The 14,256-nt window shown below is 32.4% G+C and overlaps 2 protein-coding genes across 3 annotated transcripts; both read left to right on the top strand.

Annotated features, from left to right (window-relative positions):
* Nucleotides 1–1,956: 1,956 nt before the first annotated feature.
* LOC131646934 (uncharacterized) lies at nt 1,957–2,950 on the top strand. The gene has a single exon (XM_058916861.1). It carries the CDS (start codon nt 2,063–2,065, stop codon nt 2,447–2,449), a length of 387 nt encoding a protein of 128 aa, XP_058772844.1. The 5' UTR covers nt 1,957–2,062; the 3' UTR covers nt 2,450–2,950.
* A 7,058-nt stretch (nt 2,951–10,008) lies between these two features.
* LOC131652285 (uncharacterized) lies at nt 10,009–13,038 on the top strand. Of its 2 annotated transcripts, none has more exons than XM_058922108.1 (4): nt 10,009–10,759; nt 10,952–11,139; nt 11,525–12,419; nt 12,728–13,038. In XM_058922108.1, exons 1-3 carry the CDS (start codon nt 10,180–10,182, stop codon nt 12,395–12,397), a joined length of 1,641 nt encoding a protein of 546 aa, XP_058778091.1. In that variant the 5' UTR covers nt 10,009–10,179; the 3' UTR covers nt 12,398–12,419; nt 12,728–13,038. The 2 variants fall into 2 exon arrangements, with proteins under 2 accessions (XP_058778091.1, XP_058778092.1); XM_058922109.1 differs by having other exon boundaries at nt 12,820–13,038.
* The last annotated feature ends 1,218 nt before the right edge of the window (nt 13,039–14,256 follow it).

Here is a 14,256-nt window from a genome sequence, read left to right on the forward strand (position 1 = left end):
CATTGATATGCCCCGCGCTAAAAGTGGGGGCGGGGTGGGCCTACGGACACCGCTCTTTTTAGGCTTAAAAATACAAAAAATCATGTAAATGCATATGCCCACAAAAGCCCGCATAAAAAATGGGACGGGGCGGTCACATTAGAGGGTGTGGGCCTAAATCCTTGGCTCGTCCGTACTATAGTCTAGGCAAAACGGGCATGCCCAAAGGGGCGGGCCCGTTTTGCCACCCATATTCAAAGTATAATCCAAGTTTAGTAGCCCATGAGCAAAGTTAATTAGGATTTAGTTTTTTTTACTTATTATACAAGTTAGTTTGTTGTATATAAATGACATCATATAATTCAGTTTTTATCATTCAATAATATCAATCCTTATTTCTTTATTCCCCCTCTCTCGTTCTCTCCTTAACTAAAGTGCCTCACGAACTAACAGGGGTTAATATGAAAATTTTGAAAAAATATGACAAACAATTTGCAAAAATGAAAGATTAATAAAAATTAATTTGATATTCACATGTATAGAGTTGTTTCAGACTGAATTTTTAGACTAACTCTAGCCCAATAATACTTCTTTAAGACTATAAATGTCTCACACCATCATCTCAAAGGTACACAATAATTTAAACATTAACATCATACTCACGACCACCACTAACTTAAGCCACTGACTATTTGTAGGTACACCTCGTTCGTCGGGACCAAGGGTGAAGATGAAATTCAACCCGACTCCATCGTCAAGTCATCTTCCACATTATATCATTGTCGTCATTGTGAACTTGAGCTCAAGATTAGAACACTGATGAGTTTTTATCTGAAATGAGTATATGTTTGTGTTGGGCAAGACAACAAGTTGTATTCCCCTTATAAGCTTATACACTTGATTGAGTACGAATCTCGACACCTACCTTTATAAGTTAAATCCTTCCTCCAAACTCTCACGTTCGTTTGAGTGAAAATCTAGAACCTTAACCTAAACATGCCAAATTCCTTTTCCAAGATCCCAACTCGATTGAGCAAGAATCTCAATATCAAGTTGAACTATGTATAAACTCCTACACATAGTTCAACAAAAACTTCGACACTCAACCTCAACATGTCTGACTCCCCGTCTAAGCTCCTAGAGTTAGTTGAGTGAAAATCTTGAACTTTAGTTTCAGCCCATTAGATTTCCCCTAAAAACTCCTACATATAGTTGAATAAGAACTTTGAGCCTTAATTTCTAGAGACTCCTAATCGATCATCTACAAACTCGAAGAAACATCGAAGTCAAGCCATCATTTGATCCTATCAATTAAATGCTTAGGGACAATTGTTTTAGATTGGACTTTTGGATGGAGACTCTGACTAACAGCCTTAAAATCATCTTTCACATTAGTCCATTTAGATGGAGATTTTAACTAACAGCTGCCTTAAAGTCATCTTTCACATTAGTCTATTTACCGTTGTGAAATTGAGTTCTAAATCAAAACAAGAGTAAAAGAGAAATTTCAAATTCATCATTTTAAAAAGTCATTTGAATTAATTAAATTTAATTTTAAAAAAAACTAAAATACTTCATAAATGTCCATCGTTTAAAAAATACCCCCAATTTTTTTTATCAAAACAGAGAAATTAGAAATACCAAAAAATTTACCAAAATTAAATTAACTCAATATTCTCCCATCCAAAGAAAGTCCAAAGTATAATTAGGATAAAGTTTTTAAAAATGAAAATGGTTGAGCTATCCAACAACATACTATGTCATAATGTTGACCACATCAATTGAATTGGTTTACTTGCTTATGTCATGGCTAACTCAGCATGCAGCCGACGGTCAAGACAAAACATACTGTCAGAATCCCATCCCTTTTAGTCCCCGTTGCCTTTATTTGACTATCAACACATGCATGTAACACAACACTCACCACATTTTTTTAACATAACAAACTTGCCTCACTGTTCAGGCTGCTATAACAACAATCTATAAATACTTCAATATACAAAAACACAAACAAACTCATCTTCCAATAATCGCATCTTTAGCATATTTTCTCTCTCCAACTCCAATACTTACTTTTACAACTATGGAAGCTTACTCCGCCACCTCTTATCCTTCATCTAAGTCTCAAAGTAATTCACTACTCAACTCCGTGAGAAAAACACAACCTAAACCATGGAAAAAAACTTCAGTAATAGCTCCACAACCATCAACAGCTATTAGGGTTTATGAAGTGGATGTTATGAATTTCCAAGAGCTTGTTCAGCAACTCACCGGTGCACCAGAATTCAAGCCTCATCATCATCATCATCATCAACAACAATTTGTCAATGCTAGTCAGAGAGTGTCATCGGATTGGAACAAAGGGGTGCAATCTCATGAGGAGAGTAGTGATAGGACAAAGCAACAGGGTGTGTTGGAGTTGAACTTGTCGTCACCGTCTTCTTATAGTTGGTATTCTTCTCTGTCATGAAAATAGGAATCTGAATAGTGACCGATTGAGAAGAGTTCTTGTTTGGTCTTTCGAAATTGTTTTAATTGTAATTTGCTTTAGTTGTGGCAGTTTGATAACTGTTGCTAATAATAAAATGTAAGAGATGAAATTTATTTTAATTTAATAGATGCTTGATTATCCATCATGGATTGTTAATTAGATGCAAATAATCATATATGATCTATTGACATTAAGAAGATTCTATGGCTTCAAAATCTATGAACTTGCTATAAAGGCAAACCAACATTTCATTCTCAGGTACACGCGGGTTAGCATAAGCAATGACACAAGCTCAAATGTAACAGACCCAAAAAAAACCATCAGCAGGCCCAAGCGGCTAGAAGATTTTGTGTGATGCAGTCAAATACAACAAACGCAAAACAAGAGACATTTTTAAATAAGAGACATTTTTAAATAGAGATGGATAAGAAGTTTTTAGAGTTTGTTAAATATCTTATTTAGATACAGTATTAGCCTTAAATGCAACTTTAATTTTCTTATTTTGTACTCTTTTTAGTTTTGAATCTCATTTTAAAAATCAAATTTTGGTCTTTTTTTTATTAAGTTTTATTTTGAATTAAAGTCCTCCAACCAAATTTGAGAATAATTTTTTATGATGTAACACATTTTATCGTCCTCAAAACTACTCACAATTTATGCAACAATGACATCTTCATCAAACACAAAGAATACATTTCCACTTGCCGCAACCATCAAAGTCCCTACTCTTGTTGGGAACCAAGCTTATGTTCATGAGCCACCCATAAAGGAAGAGAAAGCTCTGGTCAAGAAATTCCAGGTACTACCAATCATCAGTTCACCTCATTATACAACCAGATATCCCAACAACCTCTCATATTTCCTAAACACAAAATCCACCAAGGCTTCACTATATATGAAAAATGTATATGGATCGACCTCTCGCTTCCCTTTTGCAACATATTACTTGATGAATTCCATAGTTTTCCGTCTACTAGTCACATGGGATTTTTCAAAACCTTAGTAAAATTGCAAGCTAACTTTTAGTAGGAAGTAATGATAAACCATGTCAAACAATTTGTTAAGAATTGTTCCATCTGTCAATAGGTCAAACATGAAACCAAGAAAACACATGTCTTACTCCAACCCCTCTTTATCCCTCATGCTATTTGGGAAGACCTTTCCCCTGACTTCATCATTGACTTACCCCTCTCCAAAGGCTACACTTCCATTCGTGTGGTGGAAGACCGCCCCTTTAAGGGTGTTCATCTGGATCGCTTGTTCTCACACTTTACTGCTCACAAAGTAGCTATACTATTTTTTGACACTGTGCGTAAACTGTTTGGAATGCCTTATAACCTTGTCTTAGATCGAGATCCATTATTCATCAGCAAATTCTAGCATAAATTGTTCTCCTTATGTGGAACCAAACTGCGCATGAGTACCTCATACCATCCTGAAATTGACAGTTAAAATTAAGTATTCAACAAAGTATAAGAATAATATCTTTGTTCTTTTGTGTATCACAAACCCTCCCAATGGTCCAATTACCTCCCACTTGTTAAATGGTCTCATAAAACCTCAATACATTCCTCCACTGGCCTTACCCCATATCAAAGCCAATCCTCAATTGAAGCTATTGATTCTATACTAGCTAACATACAACAACTCGTCATCAAACTTCATGCTAAGATACTCAAAGCACAAACTGCCATGAAACATTATGCTTACCAACATTGTCGTGACATCACATTTGATGAAATTTCCTTTGTCTATGTCAGCTTACAAACTCTCTAAATGCTTCTATGAACTATCAAGGTGTTTCATAAAATTGGAAAAGTAGCTTACTGTCTCGCCTTCCTACCACTTGCAAAATTCACCTAGGTTTTCATTGTTCACTCCTCAAACTTCACCATGGACACATTCCCTCTGTCACCATCATACCACCTCTTTCAATTAACCATCAACCTATTATCACTCCCCTATCAATCCTTGACACCAAACTCGACTCATCCACAAACCCCATACTATAAGATGGTACTAGTACAATGGTCAAGATTACCCCAATAGGACACTAGCTGGGAGTCTTGGAACTCACTTTACCCTGATTACAACCTTGAGGAAAAATGTGTCTTTCAATGTACCAGGGGATATTAGTAGGGGTGTGCAAAATAACCGGTAACCAAGAACCAAATTAGTATCCAAATAAAACCACATTTAAAAGTCCAACCCAAACTTATGTTTACAAATTGGTGGCCCATTAAAAAAAACCGGTTACAAACCGGTTTAAGTATGGGTATACTCCAAAACCCATTGTTAAGTAGCAGCAACTTTAATCTACATAAACTAAGATAACCCCCACTTGCATTGCTTATTTCAATGTGAATTCTAATTGGTTAATCTAATGTGTAATGTTTATCTCTAGTTGTAAAGTAGAAACAACTTTTAGCTTATTAAACTAAGACAACTATGTTAACAAATTATAATCTATATTGTTTGACAACAACTTGTATGTTCTTGAAATAGTCCATGTGTGTTCAATTTTATTTATGTTACCAAATTTCAGAATTCATATGTTACATGTATTAATGATAGACTTGTGGTCTATCTTAGTTTATGTAAACTAAAAACTCTCTTTTTTAATTTATTTGTGATATTTTGTATTTAAAAAATTGGTTAAAATTTTTTTTTTTTGTAAAATTGTTTTTAAAACTGGTTTTTTATAAAACTGGTTTTTTATAAAACTGTTTTTTTATAAAACTGGTTTTTTTTATTAAATTGGTTTTAAAACTGTTTTTTTAAGTAAATAAAAAATCGATTTTGAGAAAAACTGGTTTAAAATTGGTTTTTTAAAAATTGGTTTTTATTTTTAAAACCGGTTTAAAACTGGATTGAACCGTATGTAAAGCGGTTTTAAAAAACCAAACCGGTTTTATAGAAATAGTTTTAAGATCCAAACTAAACCATATATATAATTTGGTTTGGTTTGGTTTATGATCCATGCACACCCCTAGATATTAGCATAAGCAATGACACAAGCGCAAATGTAATTCCCTTGAACAAGCCCAAATGACACAAGCGCAAATGTAATTCCCTTGAACAAGCCCAAAAGAACCATCAACTAGGCCAAACATTTAGAAGATTTTGTATGATATAGTCAACTACAGAATTCGCAAAACAAAGGGCATTTTTCAGATAGAGAAGGATGAGAAGATTCGGTAGTTTGTTAGGATCATTTTAGATATTATCAATTGTAGTCGATTTTTCATTCCTGAATTTGTTGGATTCAGTTAAATTATATCAACCATTAGATTTCATATACCACGTCTATAAATATTGACATTATCATGAAAGGATCATAAAAAGAATTATCCTCATTTATCATCTAATGTCTAAGGAGGTTTCCTTCATCATACTAATTCAAGGAAAACTTCCTTAAAACACAATATTCTATTATTATCCTAAACTTTTTATTTACGATCGTCGTAGATTTAGTCATTAAAGTGTTTACAGGTACATCACCATATTAAACAAAGATCTGAGACCACTGTAAGCCAGTCAATTCGAATAAAAGTTAAGAAATTGATGCTTGCACCAAGGAACCTACTCCAATTGGCGCGCGAGACCCAATCTATTCACTTTTTTTTTCATATGAGGGATTAATTAAATGAATTATTTATTAGATGTATTTGATGGATTGAATGGATTGACGAACCATTAGTGACAATGATGATGGCTAGAAACAATGCCCTTATAGGCAAACAGGGATGATGAACATGTTAAGTCAAACAAAGACTTTGTCGAGGTTCTATGAATGATAAAGATGCTTACAGGCTTATGTCGATCTTTTTGTCTGGTTAGCAGAAGGGATATCAAATATTGGAGTAGCTTTCCACTTTCTGACCATACATAAAACTCCTCTTACCTATCCTTGCGTCACTAGAAGTAGTCACATGAGATGACTGAAGACACCAAGAAACTAGTGAAAGACTGGTTGAAAATCAGATTCAATGTTATGCTAGTCAAGAAGTCAAATAAAAAAGGTTGAATATGTGTAGATTACTCCGACCTTAACAGGGTGTGCCCTAAATACACTTAACTCATGCCCAATTATGGACGACTACTCTAGGTATAATCAGATATTGATGGATCCTAAAGACTACATGAAAACACCCTTTATGACTTACAAGGGTAATTTTTGCAATAAGATGATACCCCTTCAGGTTTATCACCGTGGCAGTAATATTACTATATTTGAGGAGGGTGAAACTCATCTCTCCATATTTCCTGGTCATGGAGCCGTATGATCTACTCTCTAGTTCTATGATCCATGTCTAAGGAGTCTCTAAAATCATCTCGGTCTTAGGGTTGAGAAAAGATGATAAAATCATTCACCAAAGAAACACATATACAAATTTTTTCATCACCTTGTGCGAGGTATCACTAAATACTATCAAAATACACTAGGCTACCATCATTGTGTTTTTTTTATCAAGTACAATAATCAAAATTAGTTTTCACAACACATTCAGAGTGGATTCGAATAGATATATGCAGATACAATTTTGTTACCCTCCATAGTTGGGAGCCCACATTGCTTAAAACGCTGAAGGTTTGAGTAACATATATGTGAGAAGACTATAAATTAAATGTCTTTAACATTTTAAGTCGAATTGTAGTTTTCAGCTCACATGTGTAGTTGTTTGTCTAAATATGAATGATCATCCAAATTTTTCTCATCATCCAATAATAATGTTAAACAATTTATTTGTGATTGTTCTTAATCTGATACTTTGATCTGCACCAGTGTTGTAGGCTCCCCTTAAATCTTTAAAAAATTGAGTTTTCTTAAATCTTCTAGAATTTCTACAAACTCATATTATCTAAAGATTTATTGATGATTGCAACTTCTATATTCTTGCAAACTCGAGGACTCTAACTTATTCTGTAAATTGAAAATATTGGGTTTACAGTAAAAATTAAATAAATTGATAAATGGACATTGAACCAACTCCAAAGTTTCATGCTACACTTGTAACAAAAAAACAATTGTCAAGGAGACTTTTAAATATTGACAAGCACATGATTTTGGATTTTTTAATAGAAAGAAAAAATACATAAAAGAAAAAGGATAAATATGGACTTAGATCATCTCCTTCATTTTTCTCTCTTCATCCCTCTTCCTCCTCTCTATCTCTCTCTATTACATAATCATTTATACTTAAAAGAGAGAAGGAGATTAAGAGAGAGATAGAGAGGAAGGAGAGGGATTGAGAGAAAAAGAGAAGGAGATGATCTAAAATCGAACAAACATAGACAAGGACATGTGAGGATGTCTATAAACTATTTTAAAAACATTTTTGAACAAAACTAAAGAGAATGACTAGTGATTGAAAATGAGGTGTAAACATTGATGAAAATTAAAACAATTGATAATGAAACTAAAAATATATTAGCAGTAGAACAATGATTATATATACTTTGCGGCGGAGCCAAGTAAGGTTCAAGGTTGCAGCGGATGATTTAAAGTGTTGCTCCTTCCGTCTCATAATAAGTATTTCATTTATAATTTTTTGATGTTTCAAAATAAATGTCTCTTTAAAATACCAATACAACATTTACTCACAAAATTACACAATTAAGATTCAAACCAACATTTCATTAGTTAAGCCTACTTACTTTGTGATAGGCCAACTAAACATTTGTAAACTTCTTGCATTCTTATACATATATTTTAAATATTTAACATAAAATATATAAATTAATATTTACAAGTTATTATTAATAAGATTAATTTTATATATATATATATATATATATATAAATTTAATTTATCATTTTTACATTACAAATATTATATTATTATTATTAACTTGCATCTCCGGATCCAAAGTGAATTGCACACCATTTTATAAGATGACAAATATTTAATTCGTCACTATATATTTCAATCAAAGTGAATTGCACACAATGTTATAACATGGCTGAGGAGGTGTGCCCACATGTTTGCTTGGCCGTGCAAGACAGTAATAGAGATCATAATAGAGTTTGACTCAATCATATTAAGAAAAATAAATTAGGATTGTCAAAGATTAAAAAAATAGGATAAGTTAACTTATTAAAGATGAATTTATAGTAATTTTTAAAATTAATCAATAATTGATAATAAATTATTTATTTAAATTTATAATATAATATTTAATAAAATTAGTTATTGAATTAACTTATAATTATTCAATAACATAGAAATATTTAATTAATATTTAATATTCTTATTTAAGATTACATTAATAAAAGTGAAAAAACTATAAATTAATTGAATTAGCTTATAAAAATAAATTATAAATTAATAATTATAATTTTGTATAAAAAATAATAATATTTAATATTCTTATTTAAGATTACATTAATAAAAGTGAAAAAACTATAAATTATTTGAATTAGCTTATAAAAAATAAATTATAACTTAATAACTATAAATTTGTAAAAGAATAATAATAAAAAGAATTTTTTAAATATAAGAGCATTTAAATTATAAAAACTTAAGGTATAAACTCAAAAATATATTTTGCCAAAGACATAGAAACATGCTCAAGGTTCCACAAAGATGTGTAAGAGTTCAATGTTGAGTTTCTTTTCCAACAATTCTTGATCATTGTCTTGTCTTTCTTTGATTTCATTTAGGTTATTGTACTCAAATTTTTTTCAACTTAGCTTCATATATATATATATATATATATATATATATATATATATATATATATATATATATATATATATATATATATATATATATATATATATATATATATATATATATATATATATATATATATATATATATATATAGGGGACGACTCAGGTGAGAACACTTGGTTATTATGATAAATGAGAACAATGAATCACGACCATTAAATTTTGATTTTGTTGATTTTAATGGACTGGATTGGTTTCTCTTTCTATGTTGATTTAAAATAAATATTAAGGATTTTAGAAAGAGAAACCAATCCAGTCCATTAAAATCAACAAAATCAAAATTTAATGGTCGTGATTCATTTTTCTCATTTCTCATAATAACCAAGTGTTCTCACCTGAGTCGTCCCCTTATATATATATATATATATATATATATATATATATATATATATATATATATATATATATATATATATATATATATATATATATATATATATATATATATATATATATATATATATATATACTTCATTCCTAAATAGGATAAATTGGATAAGAATTACCATTAAAAAACAAACATCAAAAGTATCACATTATACCATACTTTCCAAAACAAAACAAAAAACTAACATATAAAAACTTTTCACAAAATCATATCAATCTTAAAGTTCATATAATGGTTTCTTCTCTTCTTTGATAAAATAATCTCTTAGTAAGAAATTTACTTCATACAACTTTTGTTAATTCAAAATTAGTCTCCAATTTCTGTATTTTGGGGCCAAAGTTTAATAAAATGTAAGGAACTAATATTGACATGAGACTATGAGAGTATATTATAAAATAGCTAAAAATATAATTAACCCTAAAAATAATTAATTTGTTATATTATTGTTATTTTTGTTATGTGGTTGTTTGGGAGTGAAACGACGTCGTAGCACGGTGTCTTATCTGGTTAAGAAATGAGAAACACTTGAACAAATGAAGTGATGGTAAACGCCATCTTGTGATTGTGAGCGAGATTGAGATCAAAGATGTCATGGTTAGCAAGAACAATCGCGAACTCTCTCAAACTCGATGAAGAAGACGAAGACAATTTTGAACAAGAACAACAACCAGAAAACCCTAACAACTCCAAATCCGAATCAGAACCATCTCAATCACAATCTGAATCTGCATCTCCGTCAACTCACAGTCCCACCGCACGCGGCGTCAAAGAAGATATCTCCGAGATTACCAAATCCCTTTCCCGCCAATTTTGGGGCGTAGCTTCCTTTCTCGCACCTCCTCCCGATCCCGATCAGGATCACGATCCTCGAACGCTTGAGTCCGATCCTAATCTCCCGGATGAAGATGTCATCGCTGGAATCCGAAGCGATTTTGCTGAAATTGGTGGGAAATTCAAGAGTGGAATCTCGAAGATCTCAGGTAATAAGACTGTTTCTGAATTCACGAAGATCGCTTCGAGTTTTCTCCAAATCGGATCCGATGAGGAATACGATCTCGACGGCGTGGTTGGAGTGACGGAGGAGGTTGTCGCTTTTGCTAGAAATTTAGCTATGCATCCGGAAACTTGGCTGGATTTTCCACTTCCTGATGATCCTGATTCTGATGGTATATTCTGATGAAATTTGTGTGAATTCTATTTTTTGTGCAATAATTTTGTAGACAAATAGTATGTTTTCTGTTATAGGTTATAGAATTAAGTTGTTTATATTCTAGCTTAGATATTCTAGTTCATATTGTATATGATTCTTCATGAAGGATGCACCATGAATTCATCTTGCAATTTATGTGCTTATGCAGATTTTGATTTGTCTGATGCTCAACAAGAGCATGCTCTGGCTGTTGAACATCTTGCTCCGAGGTTAGCTGCTCTTAGAATGGAGTTATGCCCTGGATATATGAGTGATGGATGCTTTTGGAAGATTTACTTTGTACTACTGCACCCTAAACTCAGCAAAAATGATGCTGTTTTTTTATCAACTCCACATGTAAGTTGAATTTTAATTTGAATCAGTTTTAATAGGTTACTTTGTTGTTTCTAATCATTTTTCATTTTAAACATGTGCAACTAATGATTGAATTTGAGAGTAGAGATAGAGATAGTGAATGTGTTTAATTTGATTGTTGTCTTGGTACTCAGCTATTGATCTTATATAACTATGGCAAAATGAGTAACACTGCTCACATGGTCAAATACTTTTTATAAAAACCCTTGTGAGTTATACATGATTGTTCTGTGTCACAACTAAAAGGTGTCTAAGATGTTTTGAAATTCATAATGAACTTGAGTTTTTTAAATTTTATTTTCAACTGCCTCTAACTTTTGGTATTAATTGTTATTGTATTAACAACAAAATAATGTTTTGCTTGCAGATAATGGAAGCTAGAGCATCGTTAACTCAAGCATTAGACATAAGAAGAAAGGAAAAGAAAGAACCCGACTTAATCAGCATTCCCTCAAAAGAGGAGGAACAAGAACAACTTCTTTCTGTGCCAAGCAATACTCAACTTGAATCATTGCCTCTTCAGACATCTGCTGTTGAAAAATCCCCTTCTATGGTTGTGGATAATATAGAGACGGAGGGGCATACTGTTAAAAGTGATGTAACTCAACCTATTGACAAGCCTGTGGTTAAAGAAGCTCCGTCTATGGTTGTGGATAATGTAGAGACCGAGGAGCATACTGTTAAAAGTGATGTAACTCAGCCTATTGACAAGCCTGTGGTTAAAGAAGCCCCGTCTATGGTGGTGGATAATGTGGAGACCGAGGAGCATACTGTTAAAGGTGCTGTTATTCAACCAATCGACAGTTCTGTTGTTAAAGAAGCCCCAATTATTCCATCTGCAGAACAATCATCATCTGGTTCAACAAATCGGTTCTCATATGAAGCATATGAGGACGATGCTGATGCCGATGATTGGTTGAAAGAGGATGATAGTTCTGAAATGGTTGGTCCCAGTGGAACTTCCATTCATACTGGCGGCGATGACGAGGATGTCTCATTCAGTGACCTTGAGGAGGATGATGGTGATGTACATGCAAGTTATAAGAAAACATCAGGTTCTGATTCTTCCACAAAAGACTCCCGAGATTGGGTTCAGTTAGGTAGAAGTTCACCTAACTCTGATAAGGATATAAACTCTTTGGAAAGCAGAAATGCAGGCTCTGAGATTTCCAGTGCTCGTAATTCTATGACCAAGGATTCCAATGATTGGCTTAATGTTGATGACATTGATGTAATTTGATAATGCCACGTAAATGTCAGGGGTAAGTTTTTTATATGATTCTCTTCTACTTTGTCTCTTCTACTTTGTGAATATTTGCATACTCTTTTTTCCTGTACTCTGTGATTACCTCTGAAGACCGTGCTTTGTGTAAATAAAGCCAGTCTCCACTGGTGTTTGTGCTATGTATGGTTATTATTGCACCGTACTTGAATCTTCTATTTGAATTTGATATATTGGAATATTTCTCGGTTGTTCAAGTTTGTTAATCCTTTTACTTAACTAAAGTGAACATATTCATATGTTCCTGAATGAATCATGGCTTGAAATAATTTTCTATTTTGGCTAAAGGTAAAAAAGAATTTTATTGCTCAAAATAAAAGCAATTGACTAGCACAAGGTGTACCAACTGAACTGACAAACATCATGCCCACTAATGACAGGAAGGTAAGCAAATCCATACAAGGAAGCACAATAATTGAAATGTGCTTCGCCCTCCCTTACTTCTTACAGCTTGTGCCTGGCTTGAAATTATTAGTAGCTGCGATGTTCAGTATTATTTATATATATCATGATAACATCTATATTTTGTAAAATATAAGCATATGTATATTATATAAGAAGAATCATCAATAGCAGAATTTTTAAGCATTTGATACCAATTTGGTTCAGAGGTACCTGGTGTACACAAAAGAGTTTAACTGCATCACCAGTATGGCCAGCTTTAAGTAGTAGCCGTTGTTGTACTAAACATCAAAACTCACTGATGTTTAGAGCTTTTGGCAAATGAGATTTAGATGTTCTTAGACTAAGCGTTGTCAGTCCTGCTATTCTAAACGACATAATCTCTACCGCACATATGGTCTTATGTTTCTGAGAGGAAACATAATTTGAATATTCTTGTTGGTAGACTATTATATGAGAAATGGGATGTACAGTTGTTGATATATACTGCTTTGATCCAAATAGCTGGATTGATTATCTTAACACTATACATCTTTTAAAGCGTGACTTGCTGATTCTTATGAGAAACTATTGTTACTAAAAATTAAGGCAAAATTGGAGCTTTCATCCTTTAAAACATTGTTGACAGTTTTTTAGTTTTTGTTAAAAAAAGCCTATGTGGCTTAAGGGGCTGCTGACATGTATTATCTTCAACATAGTAACAATAGTTTTCAGGATTGTTGTTAGTTTGAAGGAGATGGAAAGGGAGAACTTTGGAGGTAGAGGAGTAAAATAAAAAGAGAAAATTTTTACCATTTTTTGAAACAGTGTTTTTATAGAGAATAGTAAATGATTGTTTATTGTAAATAATTTTAAAAATCTTATAATAATATATATTGAATTTAAAGATCTTGTCAAAGTCCTCCAAAATTTTCTATAACCTTTCCAAATGGGGAAACTTAAAGACAGTGGTCCAATCACAAACCGAAAAATATATACATATAAATCGCAACACCAATACAACGCAAATCATGTTGACTTCCCATTTAGATGTTATATTCTTGTTCATTATTAATTTTTTAATCAAATAATAATTATATTTTACTAGGTTCCAAAAAACATTGCACACATTGTAATAAAAAGATCCAACATGCCAAGTCGACCTATATACAAGCCAAACGTTATGGCATGAGAAAACTCGGTAGATGCTTCTTAATTTTGGTCTTCATCTCGCAGATAATATTGTTAACAACAATGTTGTCCTCCATCTTCCCCCCAAAACTCATCAAGTTCCTGATTTTCCAACATTTATGTATTGTTTCGGTGAAAGATCATTGCACAATCTTCTTCTTCCAACCTTTATGTTTACATATGTTTGTAATTCATCCAACTTTCTGATCCCAACCGTCAGGATTATGATGGACCTTCATCCATTT

This window comes from Vicia villosa, linkage group LG2 (genome assembly GCF_029867415.1).
Source record: "Vicia villosa cultivar HV-30 ecotype Madison, WI linkage group LG2, Vvil1.0, whole genome shotgun sequence".
Classification (NCBI taxonomy): domain Eukaryota; kingdom Viridiplantae; phylum Streptophyta; class Magnoliopsida; order Fabales; family Fabaceae; genus Vicia; species Vicia villosa.